Source organism: Pelobates fuscus, chromosome 5 (genome assembly GCF_036172605.1).
Source record: "Pelobates fuscus isolate aPelFus1 chromosome 5, aPelFus1.pri, whole genome shotgun sequence".
Lineage (NCBI taxonomy): Eukaryota > Metazoa > Chordata > Amphibia > Anura > Pelobatidae > Pelobates > Pelobates fuscus.
The window spans coordinates 77,773,009-77,792,846 of record NC_086321.1 but is presented as its reverse complement, the minus strand read 5'-3'; the positions used below and the strand labels follow the sequence as shown (position 1 = coordinate 77,792,846).

The window sequence follows — 19,838 nt, the reverse complement described above, 5'->3', positions numbered from 1 at the left end:
GCTACCCATTGGCTGTCACTCTCTGGCCATCCCACGTCACGTTCTCACACCATTCCGAAGTATGCAGCCTTCAGGTGAGAACCAGAGATTGGACGCGTGAGGGCTCTGGTGGGCGTGGCTTGAGGGCCGTTCGGTTCCCTTGGCGCTGTTTGATTGGATATCGGAGTTGTCAGTCAGGGCGGCAGGCAGTAGTGGCGCGGCAGGGCAGTGCCGGGGATGTTGTAGTTATAAACCTATGCCATCCCTCCTTCATCCTACTCAGCCAGCCAGGAGCTTATAGCAGCACGGAGACAGGAGCAGCACCAGCACACACACAGGTCAGTGTCTAATATAATAATAATAATAATATACAAAACAGGTCAGTGTCTAATATAATAATAATATACAAAACAGGTCAGTGTCTAATATAATAATATACAAAACAGGTCAGTGTCTAATATAATAATATACAAAACAGGTCAGTGTCTAATATAATAATATACAAAACAGGTCAGTGTCTAATATAATAATATACAAAACAGGTCAGTGTCTAATATAATAATAATATACAAAACAGGTCAGTGTATAATATAATATACAAAACAGGTCAGTGTATAATAATAATATACAAAACAGGTCAGTGTATAATAATATACAAAACAGGTCAGTGTATAATAATAATATACAAAACAGGTCAGTGTATAATATAATAATAATAATAATAATAATATATACAAAACCGGTTAGTGTCTAATATTATATTAATAATATCCACACAGGTCAGTGTCTAATATAATAATAATAATAATATATACACACTGGTCAATGTCTAATATTATAATAATAATATATACAGGTCAGTGTCTAATATTATAATAATATATATACAAAACATGTTAGTGTTTAATATTCTAATAATATATACACAGGTCAGTGTCTAATATAATATATACAGAGGTTAGTGTCTAATATTATAATATATACAGAGGTTAGTGTCTAATATTATAATATATACAGAGGTCAGTGTCTAATATTATAATATACACAGAGGTCAGTGTCTAATATTATAATAATCTATACACAGGTCCGTGTCTTCTATTATCATAATATACACACACAGGTCAGTGTCTAATATTATAATAATATACACACACAGGCCAGTGTCTTCTGTTATAATATACACACAGGTCAGTGTCTTTTGTTAGAATAATAATAATACACACGGGTCAGTGTCTTCTGTTATAAAATACACAGGTCAGTGTCTTCTATTATTATTATTTATATAGCACCAGCAAATTCTGTAGCACTGTACAATAATAATAATATACACACAGGTCAGTGTCTTCTTCTGTTCTACTATACACACAGGTCAGTGTCTGCTATATACAGAGCATCACACTATAACTACCATGTGTCACAGTGTCTGTGATATACTTTAATTACCATGTGACCCAGTGTCTCCTATATACAGAGCATGGGGCTACTGTAATTACCATGTGGCAGTGCACAGCTACTGCCTGTCAGCCACAGAATAGGATGTGGAGAAATGTATAGAGCGACCTACCAAAGAACCTTGTAAATACCTACCCAGGGGCACCTCCATGACATTGAGCACAGAACACATCCCATGGTTATCAATATTTACATATTTTATCCATATCATACAAACTCAGAGATACCAATAAATGCATATCATTCCCACCCAGGTATCAATCAATAAATACCATACTCTCCCACACCCAGGGCTATCAATAAATACATATCCTACCCATCCAGGGATATCCATGAATACATACCATATACATACAGGGATATCAAAATATACATATCATACCCATGCAAAGGTATCAGTAAGGTCCATATTATATGCATCCAGTGGTATCAATAAGATGAATAGCATGCCTGCTAAGGGGTAACACTAAGGTACACATATTGTTTAATATGATGTACGTTGTACGTACCAATGGGGATCACTTGATAAGGTGTGAATTATACCTATTCAGAGATAGCTTTTAGTAATGTGCTCAGTATACTTAGCTGTATCAATAACGTGTATGTCATATGCATCTAAGGGAATTATGCCTTTCAGGAATTATACTCTAATCAAGATATCGCTTACTAAGATGTACAGTTTACCAACCCAAGGGTATCGCTAAATAACATCACAACTACCTGGATGTATAACTTATTTCATTGCATCACATTCCTTCCTAACACTAGTTCTTGTACAATTCACAATATACCCGCCTAGTTTTATCTACTTTTAACTTGGAAAGTGGGTTATTGTACTGCATCTCCTAGCAATGTACATGTTTTAACCCTCCTAAACAGTTGCATCACTAAATAAACATTTTTTCAAATTACTGGGATCCGTGACTCCTAATCATTTTATTGTATTTTTATTATTTGAATATTAAGTATAAAATTGTAATAATGCACATAATCTCTGGTTCCTTAAAATTTTGTTTACAAAAATCAGATCGGCTTTTAAAACTATCTAACTGGCTTCTAAATCCTAGACATGTGTGTCAAGTCTTACTAAATGAGGGTAACCAGCTTCTGCCTAAGTACTTGTTATGAACATTGACATGGACATTGGACATGAAGTGGCACTCCAGCCCTCCAAAAACACAGAGTAAGCCATGATTCTATAGGATTGGCATGCTCATTATTAAAATAGTTTTTGTAAAAATAAAAAAAGTTTAAAAAAAAAAAAAACAGCTGAATTTTAATCTTTGCATGCGTTCTAATTATTCTGTATTCTTACTTAAGGTGCTGTTAGTAAATATGTAGAAAGTTACGTAGATTGTGACCCCATCTTAGATAGGTGCCTTCTGTGTATTTTTGTTTTGATACAGAAAGATATCCTAAAATCTCACTCCTGTTTCTATAGTAAATATCCATGTACGTTATGGCATATACACTTGATTCCATTGTCTATTGAGTTTTTTTCTCTAAACAGTGAATTGAAACCTCAAATTGTAAAATTCATGTTAATATGGCTTAGTTGCAGAAGTTGCCCATTTCCACTAAATTTACAGTTTGGTTACTTTAGTTTGAATTGTGCAATTCACTTTCCATTTCATCAGAATTCGTTGTTTAGTAGAATAAACCTTAGATCAAAGCTAACCTCCGAAATTTTCTTATGAATTTAAAATGTGGTCGTCAGCCAGTATTTGGTTAGAAATATGTATATTGCTTAGAACAGGGGTTCTCAACCCAGTCCTCAGGACCCCCTACCAGTCCAGAATTTGGGGATTACCTGGGTGTGTCTGAGGTGTTTAGAAAAAAACACCTTAGACTCTAAGGTGGTTTTATTTTATTTTTTCTAAACACCTTAGACACACCCAGGTAATCCCTAAACCCTGGACTGGTAGGGGATCCTTGAGGACAAGGTTGAGAACCCCTGGCTTAGAATGATATGAGTTGAACTTGAGAAAAAAACTATGGGGAAACTGCAGCTCAGCAAGCTATACTGGAGCAGAATAAACAATACCTTATGCCCAGATCTTTGTCTTGATCCTATAGATTTGTCTTGTACTCCTATAGTGTACATTTTGGTTATTCGGGCAGAATAAATACTTTTCTAATTGAATTTGGGATAAAGTGATTTCTGGCACAACAGATGTGACTGCTTTTTCCAGTTTACTGAATCTGCTGTTTCCAAAATTGTTAGATTTGAATTTGACCTGACCTCTTGCTATGGTTTTTATATATTGCATTCGTCAATACGTATTGTCAGACTTTGCCAGTTCCTTATTAGGGAGAATAAATGTCACGATAGTGATCAAGTGCTTTTGAGTAGGCCAATACAAAAATACATTGGGGACAAAATGTAAACCAGTAGCCAAGAATACATAAGCCACTTAGAATTCCTTTTTTATATATATATATTGCATGGTACCATAAAGCTACAAGTTGTCTGATAAGGAGACCTAAATAGGCTTGAAAGCTTGCACTTTGTGTGTATCCAGTTAACTTTTCAGCTAGACTCTACTTTCATATTACAGGTACAGAGATGGTATGTACTAGGGTAGTGGTGGCTGACTGTTGTCTCTTTTGCTGCATGCTATGTTTCTAATTATTACTCAGTAAGCCATTAATATGATTGAATTCAGCCAATCAAGTCTTGACAAATGCACTATTGGTGTGAAAATGTTGTCATGATATGTTAGTCCATTAATGTAGATGCTAATTAATAAAGTATTGTATTTTCTTGTAATGCCTTTTTTATTGCACCAACGTAACTTTGTAGTGATCAGCTTCCAGGGTTTCTCCCTTTATCAAGTCGAAAGCTTTTTGACCACAGTGAAACAAACTAAGAAAGCTGCAATGCAGAGGTTAAAGCACCAATACGAAATCATCTCATAATGTTGTGTTCGGAGTAATTTAATTAACTAAATAAGTGTTGCTAAGCTTTTTATTTTAGTACAAAAACCTTTTTGTGCATATTCACAAAATAATTTTCAAAAACCTAGTAAGCAACAGGTGGCACACTAATGCCCCATTTCCACTGAGCGGTTCGGTACGGTCTGGTACGAATATTTTGAGTGTTTCCATTATGAAAGTGGCCCATACAACCGAACCAAACCGCACCATTCCTGGGCCCCCTTCAGATGTAGGTCCATAGGAAATGGTACGGTATGGTTTGGGCGGAGCTACTGACGTCACACTATACAATCCATTGATTGGCGGACAGGAAAACTTCAATGCTCACGACAAATGACACTCTAGGCATTTGGTGTAAACCCCGCATGCTCCCTGGCAGTCCGACTTGCAGTGGAAACGCTGGACCATTCTAACCCTTCCAAACCGTACCGACCCGAACCATACCACTCAGTGGAAACAAGGCATATGTAGTCCTCCATTGTAATATGATATGGAGAAACGTGTCGTGTGGTGGTGGGTGTTGGGATTGCAGTCTAACAAAACCTTTGCATGGTGTTTTTTAGATATTTTTTTTTTCTGCATGTATCCTGCATCCCTAGGTTGCTGCAAACATAATTTGGGCTAATGCATTGAAAACTGATTTGTAGTGACTTGATAACTGATATACAAAATTAAAGCTAAATAAACTATCTGTAAAAAAATACCAGAGTTTGGTTAAAAAAATAATTCCAGATCTTCCATTTTTACTTATTCTTTATACTACAAATCACTTTTAGTGGGAAAAAAAAAGTTGTGCAATTCACTGTTTAGTAAACAGGTTAGAGATGGATTGCTGAGAACATGAATATAGCACATATTAGACCTAAATAGCTCTGCTGTAAACTGTATGTATCTTAGCATAACTATCCCTTTCTACCAGGTCTGCATTCGTGGTTCACTTGTACATGAAGGTCCCTTAGTGATTTGCGCATGCGTGTGTTTGCCATTCACAATATGGCCGCTCGAAAAGCCCCTTGTGTCAATCACGTCATTCGGATTTGTGCGTTGGTTGGCCTATTACAGGAAACACCCCACTTGGTTGAGCGCAGTAAATGGAACCTTGCTGGTGCAGTGTAGAGTACGCATCTGTTTGCCCTAATCAAACATGGCTGCCGTGGATGCTTGCCTATCCCAGCGTGGTTTTGCTGCAGGAACTCACAGTGCGCATGCGCAGCAGTGTGGGCGTAGTTGTTGTGGGACACCGGTGTTCTGTATGTGATCCATGTGTGGGGTGACCTCTTAGCAAAGTGGACATCTGGGACACGAGAGAGCTGGCTGAGCATCAGCTGCGGTAGGAGGCTCCATGTATTATGCGTTTTTGACTGATGTTAAAATAGTTTTTCATAAATATTCTGTTACAGGGAAATCAAGTCTGGCTACAGTAATTAAGCAATGTTAGTACCCATGGAGGGCAGAGACTGGGTTTATATGCCAGGCCTCACAGGACATTCATTTCATTACTCATTTGTATTTCTTTCTGTAGTTTAAATATTTCTATGCTAGCTTTATCTGTCATTCTGTCCTAAGGTGAACCCACTTCTTGTAGGTCAAGGCATCTTCTTGACTTCACATTAGTAGGAAGTGTTGCAATATAAAACCAAATTATTATTTTGCTTAGTAACAGTATAAATCTCTCTATACAGTATGTGTAATACTGTCCATACATACAGTCTGTGTATGGCAACATACATATTTACATACAGTATGTGTAATGGCATCATCCATTGAATGTGGTTGTGTATTGAAGTATACTAACCAGTAGCCACCACAACAATATCTTTGAATTCATAAAGGTAAATTTGTGTGTCATAAAGATATTTGTCTAATGCTGGTTTGGGTTAAATAGTTAATTTCCATTTTCATTAAATATGCATGGGAAAGAGGTCATTTTAGCTGTGTGTATCTTGCTTGAGCACTGCTAAGAGTGATGCTGCGAAGTATTGAAAACTGCATTTTCAACATATGTTGTAATATTGTCAATATTTTATGCTTTTAAAATACAGATTGTATCAATACAGTGGCCTGGTAGTCTGATTTGCAGGTATATTACTTTAATCCTACTAATGGTTATGCTTTGACTCATAACCTAAAATGTCACACCTAGTTGCCTGTTTACTATTGTATGTTCCAGGGCAAGATAATACTAGTAATTATTCAAAATAACAAATGTGATAATAGACTTGGTAGTTATTATTTTAACATGTTTATATTAAAATGATCCTGTGTGTATTACGGCACTTCTATTTATTTTTAGCTCTACAGTTTAAATTGTTATGAGCAAGTCAGAAACTTTTTTTTTGGGGGGGGGGGGGGGGGGGTGGAGTGAAGGGGGGTTTCTGCTCGGTGTGTAAATAAATACAATTATTTACCCTAACACAAAGTTATAGGAGTCTCCTGGAATAGTCCACAGAGTATCCTTCATGGCATTGTCCTCAGTTTGGAAGAGGATTTATGGGATTATGGTTGCTTTGGTAATTGTGTGGCTCTATACGCTTTTGATGTTTGTTTTTGTTTTGACTCTGTGTTCCTAGAGCATTGACGTTTATTTTACATATATCCTATATGCAAACACCTTTTTTGTCGTGTAGACTCTAATTTGGACGTTTGGAATCTACAAGAAAATATTCTGAATATAGAGTGCATGTTTCACCACTCGTGCTTAGAGATTAGTTTGAAAGCTATTACAACTGTATCAGCAAATGTATCATCATTAGTTGTTGCTGCCTTTTGCTAACCTGTCTTGTATAATAGTTACGTGTATAGTGACATTCTTCCCCTTTTCCATTTATTTAGGATAGTCACCATGCCTGGATCCCTACCTGCCGCGGGTGAAGCCTCATGGCCTAAAGATGTTGGAATTGTTGCCTTAGAGATCTACTTCCCAGCACAGTATGTCAACCAGGAGGAGCTTGAGAAATTTGATGGCGCCAGTGCAGGAAAATACACCATTGGTCTTGGCCAATCTAAAATGGGCTTCTGTTCAGATAGAGAGGATATCAACTCTCTGTGTCTAACTGTTGTCCAGAGGCTAATGGAGAGGAACAATCTGTCATATGACAGCATTGGCAGGTTAGAAGTGGGAACAGAAACAATCATTGACAAGTCCAAGTCGGTAAAGACTGTTCTGATGCAACTTTTTGAAGACTCTGGAAACACAGACGTTGAAGGCATTGACACAACAAATGCATGCTATGGAGGCACTGCCGCTCTCTTTAATGCTGTTAATTGGGTGGAATCAAGCTCCTGGGATGGTATGTGATACATATATTGATATAAAAACATGGTTATTCACTAAAGTGAGAATTCAGGGTGAATTAAAAATTAGTTTTAAGTCAAAACAGCTGAAATGTTACATTTCTCCCGTTCAGCTACTTTAAAAACTCACTTTGAATTCCCACTTTAGTAAACGACCCTAAAAAATGTATCCATTTTTTTTTTCACAGCCTGCTCATTTGTAAATCATGTCAAGTGATTCTGTGAGAGATGTTCTTTGCTTTGTAAATAGGAAAAAAAAAATAACATGTTTTAACCCCTTAAGGACACATGACCTGTATGACATGTCATGATTCCCTTTTATTCCAGAAGTTTGGTCCTTAGGGGGTTAATCAGGGCTAGCCAAAGGCTACAAAATCTAAAACTAAGGATCTGCAATTCTCAGTATCTGTCAAACTATATTTCTACAGAGAGGGCCTTAAAACAGTAAAATGGGTATGACTATGCAAATCCTTTCCTGTCTAGCATGTGATTTATAATTCAGCACTTCAATCATCTGATGCTGTGCCAGTAGAGAGAGTGTATACATCCTGAAAGAACAACGTGTACCAGTTCTAGAAGGTGAATAGGATTTTTTAATTTATTTTTTTGGTTCATTTTCCAGTTGCTTGTACATATTTCTTAACCAGAATATGGCATATGCAGAAACCAGCGTTTATTTTTTTTAACAGCATTGGTGTTTTTAAATCATTGACTCAGTGTATGCCTCCCTCAAGGAGGAAACCCCAATGCTGACCTTTCTTTTCTGCTGTTTTCATAATTGTTGTGTTGTCGTGTGAAGAGATATATGTATTGCTTTTACCACAGACTATTAAAACAAATATGCTTGAGTCTGTCCATTCTATTCATTTCAATACACGCAAACGTTGTCATACATTTCCTCTCTGCGTTTGATGTGACTGGATGATTAATTTGAATGTCATGTGACATTGTAGTATTTATTTCCAACATGTGTCAAAATATTACGCAACATTAAACTTGTCTGGGTAATTCCGATACATTTATTCCTCACTTACAGATCACTGTGAAATTGAAGGAATGAGTGGTTTGTGTAATACAAATATTTTTGTTTTCTGCAGGACGCTATGCCTTGGTCGTTGCTGGAGACATCGCTGTGTATGCCACTGGTAGTGCCAGGCCAACTGGAGGTGCAGGAGCTGTTGCCATGCTTGTGGGACCAAATGCATGTCTTGTTTTAGAAAGAGGTATGTTGCCCTTTCTTCTTTTTAAAGGAATTTGTTCAAGATAACCCCCGTAATTGTGAAAATTTCTCTTTAGAGTTTCCTGTGGTTAGCTGAGACCAAAAACCTTATCGGTTTGTTTTACTGAGTAACCCTGTAAGTAAAAATGATCAATAAGAAGTATTGACAAGGGAAGTACAAATCCAGGCTAAAATGGCCTAACTGATGAAAACAAATTTGTCAGTCCGCCACAGTTCCAAGCTAGTTATAGCCCCACTGGTGGCGTTCGGATGGTTTACCATCTCAGAAAGTGAGATGTTAAATTGTCTTGTGGTTTTTATGTCATACTGAATACATGTTAGAATGTTGTCACTTTTTTATGGAGTGTCCATATATTTTGTGACTATGTAAGGTGGAGATTTGAACCATTGTAAACCAATGTTAATTGTGCATTTTAGTATGGTAATAGTTAGAATCTGAACCTGTGACTGTTGCGAATTACATTTCCGTTGACACGCAACTAGTCGTGTGTCTGGTTTAGCTTCATGGACAGTGTAGTCTATATAAAACCTTTTTATTAACCCTTCATAACTATAGATGTACGTTATTTTTCAGGGCTACGTGGGACACACATGCAACATGCATATGATTTCTACAAACCTGACATGGTGTCTGAATACCCTGTTGTGGATGGGAAGCTATCTATTGAGTGCTATCTCAGTGCACTGGATCGCTGCTACACTACCTATCGCAAGAAAATCCATGCTCAATGGCAGAAAGGTTGGCCTTCTACTTTGTTTGGATCACTCAATACTTTACTTTTACACAGATGTTAAATGTGAAGATTAGAGCATTCAACAGCTGTCCTTCACTGGTGTCCTGCTATGCTATCAATATACAGTCCCAAATTAGTCACTACTACACCCTGTTTACAGGAAACAAACTCGTCCTCTTGCATGAAATTTGCATCTTTCATGAAACCACTGCAAATAGCTACTATTGCCTGTCTGCTGATATCTTTATTTTAAGATTCTGACCATTTGATGTATCATAGGACACCTGCTGGTGAATGATGCAAAATTTCAATATATGGTGGCTGGCTATAACTTATAGAGCAGTCCTGTTGTGCTTTGTTATTGCTGGTCTTTTTCTTTCTAGTAGCACATTCTCAATTTAGACTAATTGAGACAGGTACATTCAAATGTGATGGACCTATATGTCTGTCTCTTTGCATTTAAAAAATTATCATGGCTTGCAGCAGACGATGCAAAATACAAAAATCAAGAATAACTAACAAATACAGGAGACCATATTTAATTTATTTTAATTGGTGAGTTCCACCCAAACATGGGTGGAATTGATCTCACTAGTGCAAAAGAGTAACTTCCACTAAAGCGATCTCTCTGAGAGTCCAGACTGCAGATGCCAGGGGTCCTACGGTTGGTGTCAAACCAGTTAAAAACAGTTTGACAGACGAATGTAGGAAGGTGCTTGTAGTTTCTTTAACTACATGGATACCCACATTAAAATATTATCGAGGCATTTTCCATGGTAGATAAACGCAGGCTATAAAAAGTAACTTGGCTAACTACAAAACTCTGGTTAATGATAATGGACGTATACGTTTGTCAAATAATCGAGAGATGCAGTTCAGGTAAAACAAGTTTATTATTCTCTCCATTATAGTTATTTGGATTTGAGGATAATTGTAACCAATTGTAAATTTGAAATGTATTTGCTAATTTTATAAAAGTTGTTCTTAGCATGCAAATATAAGAAGGAATAGTATAATGTATTGTGTGTAGTTTACTGTGAATTTTTATTTTTAGAGGGAAATGACAGACCCTTCACTCTGAATGACTTTGGTTACATGGTTTTCCACTCTCCATACTGCAAGCTTGTCCAGAAATCATTTGCACGCTTATTATTAAATGACTTTATTAGCGACCCGAATCCAAACACAGAGAGTGGGGTGTACGTCGGCCTGGATTCCTTCCGGTAAGAATTATGAGATATATATATATAATACTAGTTGTATGATAAAAGCAATTAAGGAATAAAAAGTCATTGACTGTAACCTCTGGAATACTATAATTACATGTCGGTGAATATTGACATTTTTTTTGTTCTGCAGGGGTGTAAAGCTGGAAGACACGTACTTTGACAGAGATGTTGAAAAGGGCTTCTTAAAGGCAAGCACAGAACTATTCAATGACAAAACAAAAGCATCTCTTCTTGTGTCCAGGGAAAACGGCAATATGTACACCCCTTCTGTGTATGGATGCCTTGCCTCTGTGCTCGCACAGTAAGTTTGGCTTTGCACTTTAACAATGTGTGATCATACAGGTCTAGTATGGTCCATTAGTGTTTTCTACTCCATTATAAATTATGTTAATTCATAGAGCATCTTTGCTCTGCTAACACTTTCTATAAATATCCATCTGTTTTTGCTATTCTCAGAGGTGAGAAAGGGGGAATTGGTGGGATAGACTAAGGTGTTCCCTTGAGTTACATATCTGGACTTCATAAGAGAAGTTCTCAAAAGGCCAATGATGTGCTGTGTGCTGAAGTCAGCTGAAAAATGCTGATTATAATTGGAGAAGTTAGGAGCTGCCCCCATGCAAGTATTTCCACAGGATAGCATGCCTCAGAAAGCATGTTATGGACTAACAAACTTGTGTGCTCAAAGCTTTCCTCTCCTTAACCACAGCTTAGAAAGTGAGGGATCACTCAGTCTCTCCCTCCTATGCCCCCCTGTTTCTTTAAGGCTTGCTTCACTCACTGATATGAAAAAGGCTTGGGTTATACTGACTGAAAACATAGAATCTCCTGATGATTATATTTGAAGAACAGCCGATGTATATAATATGAAAGTCATGTCTTCAAAAATAGCTTGTAGTATGTGCATTAATGAAGTAGAGCTTATTCTGCTCTTAGCAGTATAGAGATCCATTTTGCATAAACAACCGCAAAAATCATCCTGCATTAAAATAAAATAAAATTGAACATTGGTCCCTTATGGGTTAAGTGCCATTTGTTTAAAAGGCACATAGACTATAGTGCAGCACCGATATGAGCAGGGAATCTATTTTGCTAAGACTGAATCATGAGCGGTGTAATGATCTCAACAATGGGTAAGTGTTTCTCTTTTTAATACTAATGTGTTTGACCTCAGGTACTCTTCCCAGCAATTGGCAGGACAGAGGATTGGAGTATTTTCCTATGGATCTGGCTTTGCTGCTACATTGTACTCCATTAAAGTTAGCCAAGATGCTATGCCTGGTAAGTTTTGACTCCTTAACAAGTCTGTTATAACCAGCTGGGCTGCATGTTTTTATTTGGGGAGTTTCATGATGCATGCAAATACAATTGATGTTTAAGGGACACTGTAGGCACCCAGACCCCTTCAGCCCATTGAAGTGGTCTGGGTGCCAACTCCCATCACCCTTAACTCTGAGCATGTAATTATTGCAGTTTGTATAAACTGCAATAATTACCTTGCAGGGTTAAGTCCTCTAGTTGCTGTGTACCAGAAAGCCACTAGAGGGACTTCTGGGGCTCTTAGACGATTTTTCTAAACGACACTGGACGTCCTCACGCTATGTATGAGGACTTCCGGTGTCGCCGGAATCTCCATAGGAAAGCATTGAATAGTGCTTTTTCTATGGGGAGATGCAAGTTCGGCCATTGCTGCACATGCGCATTAGGTCTACGGAGGGGCGGAGCTAAGCCAGCGCAGAGGAGGACATTGAGTGGTTTGTGTAAAACAAGGACATTGGCGATGGACCTAGGTAAGTGACTGAAGAGGTTATTCACCCCCTTCAGCTCCGCAGGAGGGGGGCTTGACAGAAGGGGAAGCTACAGTGCCAGGAAAACGAGTTTGTATATATATCATATATTGTGTATATATATATTTTATTCTAGAAATTGTGTAAAATCAAGCAGAATAGGGTACAATAGGGGCTCATTTCCAGTAATGTGTCACAATAGGTGCATGTAGATAATCCCAAATTATTCACAGAAAAATTATGTATACAAAAAGAGTGCTCATTTATTAAAGTATGCATATCGAAAAATCACGGTGTCCTACAGTCACAGCAGCCTTTATAGATGCTAAAGGTAGTACAGGCATATCATGCCAAACTCATTTCTGGTGTTATTTGCACGTTTTGCTCTGTTTTTTTTGTGTTTTTTTTTTGTTTTTTTGTTGTTTTGTTTTTACACACAGCTCTTTCCTTATTTATTTTATTTTTTTGTAATTGTCCGTTTATACTGAAATAATCCACTTGATTCCCTTTGAAATACACACCTGTTTAGTCTTCTGCAAATTCAACTTCCTACATTGAGACTGCAGCAACAACCATGCATGTTAAATACGTGCAAGCCAACAGAAAAATCCATATGTGTCATAATAGAACATATGTTTCAAAGCAATTCTGCTCTTACAATAAGAAACATTCACTTTATGTATACCCTTTAATTGTTCAATGTTTCAGAATGTTATTTATTCTACCAGTGGAGTGTTTTAAATATGTAGAGTACTATTTTGAAGTTTTTGTTTTTTTAATCTTTTCTTTTCTAGTAACACTATATAACTATTGCTCAGACATTTTAAACGCACTTTGTCATGCAGACCATGAGTGCTGTTTTCTTCTTTTAATAATTTGCTCTATGTTGAATGACTAATGTATAGTTTAGCATGTCTTGTGAAAACTACGACAGATACTAGGTGAGATACAAGTGATGTAACTACGCTGCATCCACTGTCTGAATTAGATAGTGGTGCTAATAACTATTCATGGGGCTAGTTCAGTTCCATCAATGGTAATTGTAATGCTGCAACAGTACTCTGTTACTTTATGCGTATAATTTTACCAAAATTGGTCCACACACCTTAATAATACACTAGTAGGCATGGCTGTCCCAACAGTTCATACATCGCAATCTCCTGTGTATGTGTTGCCATGTGAAGTGCTGACAAGTATGTCATTTTTGTTTTTTCAATCTGTTACTAGGTTCATCTCTGGATAAGCTAACTGCAAGTCTGGCGGACCTAAAGGCACGGCTTGACTCCAGAAAAAGTGTTACACCCAGTATTTTTGCAGAAAACATGAAGCTAAGGGAAGACACACATCATTTAGGTATTACGGGGTTTTCTAAAAATTAGAAGGGTGAAAGGGTTCATAGATCATGCTATCTGCTCAAAGTCACATCTTATCGATGGAGTCAACTTTATTAATGATTACTGTCTAAATTAAAAGGACAATGTCTGCTGGCACTGGTCTGCTTGGGATGAAGAAAGCTTTACAAACATGTAAAAATATAGTTTGAAAAGCACTCGGGTATATTCTTGCTAGGGTAGCCTTTGTATGCTCCAGAAGAGTCAAAACTATGCAGTAACATGCCAGCAATTAAAACCTGCCTGACTATTAAAGTAATGGGTTTGGTTTTGCAATACATGACAAATCCGTGTTAACGTCTTGTTTGGCTTTTCTCTTGCAGCCAGTTATATTCCTCAGGGATCAGTGGATGACCTGTTTGCAGGCACATGGTACCTGATCCGTGTGGATGAGAAGCACAGAAGGTACTATGCTCGGACTTCCTTGATGAATGATGGGCCTATGGCTGCAGTCCTGGAATCCGTCCATTCAACCAATACTAATGAGGTATACATCTAATACCTTAACATACATCACACAGATTTGTCCTACTGTATTAAACTTTTTAATATCTGCTTCAGATTTCTTTTTATTTTTTTTGGTGTAAATTCCTCTATTTCATCACAATACAAATCTACTTATGGCTGAAGAAATGTTTTTTGTTTTTTTTTTGTGTGTGTTTTTTTTAAAGCTAAGCCCCATAACTACTACAACGCATTATAGTAGCTATGGTGCTGTAAGTCCATGGGCTCTATCTCCCAGTTTTCAGTTTTGGAGTTTCTGTAGCCTTCTGTCTTGGCTGCACTGATTACGTGACAATTACACTTCCATATTGTCAAGTGGAAGTCCATCCAGTATGGAAGGCATGGTTACGATACTTAGAGCTCCACTTTAATCACGTGGGATTTTTCTAATGATGCAGTGATGTCAGTACGACACAAACTCCTATTTAAGCCATTCTTTGGCAACCATACCTTAAAATAATTATGGAAATTTGTTAAACAACATCAGGGTGAAGGGGTGGGCTGTGACTTTAACTCCCCTCACTCCCATAAAGTAAAGTCTATCCATGTACTTCCCTAAATTAGAACAAAATAGATTCTTCTATTTATACTACTAAAGTCAAACCCTCTATCTAAATGTACAGGTATATTTTGATCAACAGTTTGTAACCGTTTTTATGCATCTTCATAGCTATGTGTGTTGTAGTCTGTTACTTGTCTATTCCAAATGTATATTGCAGCTAAATTAATTGATAATTTTTTTTGTCCCCTCAGCACTTTCCAAGTCCGGCCAAGAAAGTTCCAAGAATCCCGACATCTTCAGAAGCTGAACCTATCTCTATAAGCAATGGAGAACACTGACCTACCTCTAGAAGTGCGAAACACTGCTCATTGACATCCACTCGTTCAGTACAGCATTTCAACTATAAGAATTTTTATTTAAATAAGTGCAGCACTAAGTAATCTGTAACTGTTATAGAACAGGATTGACATGTAAATATAAATGGCTATAGGGTCCCAGTTGCATCTGTCTGCATTTGTTCTGAAAAGGGACAGTGAGGTATATTAGCTTGTTTTAATTGCAAGGACTCACTGTTTACATTATTTTCTTGTGTCAGTAAAGATGTTTGGTAGTCCGTTACCAACATTTACTTTGCTGTGCTTAAATAACTCTGTAAGTTGGATTGTATCTTGTCAGCATTCCACCGCAGAGGCGGCCGCATGAATGCCTCTGACTTGTACTTGTGAAAGCACCTTATGGTCTGAGGTGAGGGGGGCTGGAGATCTGTTTGTTTTTTTACAAACCAGAAAGTGTACAGGATTTTGTAGATCATCAACCGGATACAAACCTTGTAACTCGCACTGTATTTATTTCTTTTTGACATGGTTGCCTTGATCCGTGTGCAAATCTGATGGATTGGTGTGTACAGAGTTATTGGAATTCACCATCCTAAAGCTTTTAAGATCACATTGGTGCTATGTTTATGGGCATAGGCCCAAATTGCTTGTAAAAATGTAGAGTCCTGTAGATTTTCTATATAATTTTGTTTTTGTAATCTGATCTGTGTAAAATGCATATTATAAATATTAAAAAAATGTAATTAAGTGAATTTTAGACAACCGTTTAATTTGCTATGGGCTGATAACTTAAAACAACCCATATTGCATACATAAGTCTGTCATTAGAAGTACCTGTATAATTGGGTACAACATTGTTACTTTAACCTCTTAAGGAAACGAGTTAGAATGCTTTTATGTCATGACATGCCTGGCATATCAGTGGTCATTAAGGGGTTAACTTGCAATTTAATTGTACTTCAGTTGTGTACTTTACCTGTTTTTGTATAATATATGAGCTGTCTTCTTCCCGTATTGAAAAAAATTTAATGTGCAGTACACAAGTGTAATGTTATAAAGGCAATTGATGGTCACATGAGAGGTGAATGAACATAGAACAAAACTGTCATGTTATGTGACTTCTTCTCATGTGACGAAATAAAGATCGTTGCAAATGATATAACAACTTTAAAAATGTTTGGCTTTTTTTTTTTAACAGAATTAAAAAAATTGTTTCCTTGAGGAACGTTGAGGAAATTTTTCTTCAAGGTTTTGTTTCGAGGGAATTTTGTATTTACTTTTTTTTTTTTTTTTTTTTTACTAGACTTCAAATGCAGCAAATTGAAATCTGACATGCAAATCATAGACTAAAGCATAGTTGGGGAATTTCAAGAATTGCATTCGTTTGTGAAACAGTAACATCCGCTGAACACAAAACACATTACATTTCATGTGACCAAATAATCAGACTATTATTTAGCCTGAGATTGCCCCATGCAGCTACTGTTAACCATGTGTGATTGAGAAAATAATGCAATAGTCACAGGCTGTATAATAAAATAATTTATGCAACATTACCATTCGAGAAAAAACTTATCACAAGGCGTTCAATACAAATCCCATAGAAATACGGCACACCTCATTACTGTGGGCATTTTCCAAGCAGTGCAGAAAACTTTGTGAATATAGGTGAAATGCAAAAATAACACAATACACCATTTTAAATATTAAACATTGTATAATAACCACAAGCGATCATGATCATGCAAAAACATTAAAAACAACAGTACTAAAATTGGAAGTTTAAATTCATGTGTTAATAGATATATGCACACTTTATATACATTAGTGTCCATAAAAGTATGAATCTGATCCACAGTGCAAAACATACATTTATTAACCTTCGAAATCCAGACTGTGATGATCATCAATGAGAGAACTTGTATATTATTATTATTTTTTAGATATCCTTAAATTCCTTTGCACTTTCAACCTACCCTCCCTGCTGTTGAGGTCATAATGAAGAGGTTTCACTTCCTCGTCATCTCTCCATATTTTCTAAAGTGAGGAAACTGTGAGCACTGGAGAATAGGTTTCACAACAGTGAATCTCTGCTGTCCTCTATGTACACCGAATTGGCACAGCAAATGCATGCTTGTCTAATATAATTTATCTGGACAGGTAGTGAAGTGAAACTCCAGCAGAGTTTGATGAAGAATTATCCAGGTTTTGTCAACCCACTTGAAAAATGTTCGATCGTAAAACCAAGGGACTGCAGTGATTCCACGGCCATCTAGCACCATAGCCAGTACAATATACTGTAGTGGTATATGTTAATATACCTACACAGTATGTTTATTTGGCCTTCCTCCTTTAGAAATCAACAATGTGTTCTGGGTACAAAATTAAAGATGGTAATAAAGGTAAATTAATACACAACTGTTATTTCCATCTGCACACGTTTAAATTATTGATTACTGCCAGATGTAACTGTCCTAAAAGGGGGGTGAGTGTAACTGCTGTATTCCACAAGGTATATAAATTCATTCTCAAACTTTGGACTTGTTTGACCCCTTCATTGCACAAGATTATCAAACAGCCTTACCCTTGGCATTATATATATAATATACAAGAAAAATCACATTGTGAAAGTAAAGTTACAGTTGTGCTTTTTATGTGTATAAAGCCTATTTAAAACTCTTTATAAACACACTTTTTACAAATAGAACCAAAATAAGATTCTCTCTGTTTGTAATAGCATCCCCGGTTAAAGTGTACTGTGTACCTAAAATAATTTCCCCATGCAAAAGTTTAATGATTAATAAAAAAAATTGAAAACTAAAAATGTTTACAATTATTTTTAACAGTATTTTAACCTTCAAAGTGATCTTCCCATCTCAGTCTCCTTCAGTCTATTATTGAATAGGCATGTAAAACTTTTTGCACAAGATGTCCAATCTGCCATAAGCCTATTATAAGAATGTCCATTCGAGGCAAAGGACTCTGTATGACCTCCCAAGCCTTCATTGCGTTGCTCTGTTTTTAAATAGACTACAGCCTGCCAGTTACAGATTTAGAGCCAAAACAAAAACCTACAGCAACCAGTGTCCTTGGGCCATTTCACGGAGCATATAGATATAGTGTGTGTGTGTGTGTGTGTGTGTGTGTATATAAATTTCAATCAAACAGTACTTTTCACTGCTGAAAAACAAAATCTGTATTGCTAAACAAAAGGGCAGTGTCTAAAATTCTTGCATCACAGGACAGATGGACTTCAGGTTTCCCCTATCACGCTCAGCTTCTCCACTTGAGCTTTAACCTCTTCAGTACCGAAAGTGCCTGCAATGCATTGCAAAGCATAGTCATTAATATTATGCAATGTTAGCACAAATCAATTCTAATGCAGCCAGCTAGCTACTACTCTAGCATATGAATGCTTATACGTAGCCCAGCTTCTACACTACAATGTTAACAGGTTTCACCAAGTCATACAAATCCATGTTACTGAGACAGTTTATGTTAAAGGAAAATTAAAAGTTCAAACCCAGCTTGTACTTGCAACATATACATGCTAAAAAAACATAAATTTGGTTCCTTAACTGCACATCACGCAAATCGCTACTGAACTCATCAATGTCACATTTGTCACATCTGCGGGAAAAATCAATTCTCTAAATTATCTCGCCTTCACTTTAACTGATTCAGTAACTGAACTCAGACGAACACATGGGCAGCTTGGGTCCTGTGCAAATCCATGCCAAGTATATTTAGAATGCTGCAGGTTTAAATTTAAAACAATAGCAGTAAATTATAGGTAGATTTACAGAGAGATATATAATTAGAAATACAAAAAAATCACTCTGTGGGTTTTCAATCATTATTTTTAAACAATTTAAAATTCAGCCCTGGAGAGTATAAATTCTCTGTATGTGTCATGGACCCTCCAGGCTTGCACCGGTGAGTTACTTTTAAGGCCTGGCTAGTGGTGTTTTGAAATTACAAGCCCTGCTATAAAGCATACACAACTATTTATTGGGAAAAATAATGGCATCCTTGGTTTCTGGCAACATTTGTAAAACACTAGACTAGATCTTTGGTTTTGTGGTTTATCATGATGTGCAGAATCCCTCAAATTAATTTATTTCCCATGATACATGCATCACCATTATTTATCCTCTGTATTATAAAACACCATTTGCAAGGTACTCAGTGATGTCAAATATGGTAATCACCACCATTGTGAAGGCAAAGTAAAATCCTAAAAGAGTACCGATCCAATATTTTCAGGACATTTGAAAATAAGAGATCTCAATGTATCCTTCCTGGTAAAACTATTTTATAAATAAATTCACTGTTTTGTTTTCCTAAAAGGCAATGCGTTGCAGGCAACTTTCACAAACTAAGAGGTTATCAGGGATGGCAATTATATTTCATCATTATTGCTACTATACACTTAAATGAATAACTGGACGTTACAC

At 36.7% G+C, this 19,838-nt stretch overlaps 2 protein-coding genes across 4 annotated transcripts in view; one reads left to right on the top strand and one right to left on the bottom strand.

Annotated features, from left to right (window-relative positions):
- Window positions 1-213: 213 nt before the first annotated feature.
- On the top strand, window positions 214-16,557 carry HMGCS1 (3-hydroxy-3-methylglutaryl-CoA synthase 1). 3 transcript variants are annotated; one of them, XM_063454014.1, is made up of 11 exons: window positions 218-317; window positions 2,499-2,614; window positions 7,201-7,658; window positions 8,760-8,885; window positions 9,477-9,641; window positions 10,691-10,859; window positions 10,996-11,166; window positions 12,037-12,143; window positions 13,877-14,002; window positions 14,364-14,527; window positions 15,298-16,557. In XM_063454014.1, exons 2-11 carry the CDS (start codon window positions 2,556-2,558, stop codon window positions 15,382-15,384), a joined length of 1,632 nt encoding a protein of 543 aa, XP_063310084.1. In that variant the 5' UTR covers window positions 218-317; window positions 2,499-2,555; the 3' UTR covers window positions 15,385-16,557. The 3 variants fall into 3 exon arrangements, with proteins under 3 accessions (XP_063310085.1, XP_063310084.1, XP_063310086.1); XM_063454015.1 differs by lacking the exon at window positions 2,499-2,614 and having other exon boundaries at window positions 214-317; XM_063454016.1 differs by lacking the exons at window positions 218-317; window positions 2,499-2,614 and adding an exon at window positions 5,595-5,698.
- A 1,918-nt stretch (window positions 16,558-18,475) lies between these two features.
- Window positions 18,476-19,838, bottom strand: part of NIM1K (NIM1 serine/threonine protein kinase) — a 62,685-nt gene continuing 61,322 nt past the window's right edge. Inside the window, exon 5 of the mRNA XM_063454018.1 lies at window positions 18,476-18,699. Within this exon, the coding sequence (XP_063310088.1) occupies window positions 18,684-18,699 (16 nt within the window). The 3' untranslated portion in view covers window positions 18,476-18,683. The remainder of the gene's footprint in view (window positions 18,700-19,838) is intronic.

What these genes read in the sequence shown, in the direction of transcription:
- HMGCS1 (XM_063454014.1), top strand. Translation starts at nt 2,556, where the DNA reads ATGAACATTGACATGGACATTGGACATGAAGTGGCACTCCAGCCCTCC. An exon ending in GGAATCAAGCTCCTGGGATG is followed by an intron (nt 7,659 to 8,759) that starts GTATGTGATACA and finishes TGTTTTCTGCAG; the next exon opens with GACGCTATGCCTTGGTCGTT. An exon ending in GGAAGACACACATCATTTAG is followed by an intron (nt 14,003 to 14,363) that starts GTATTACGGGGT and finishes TTTCTCTTGCAG; the next exon opens with CCAGTTATATTCCTCAGGGA.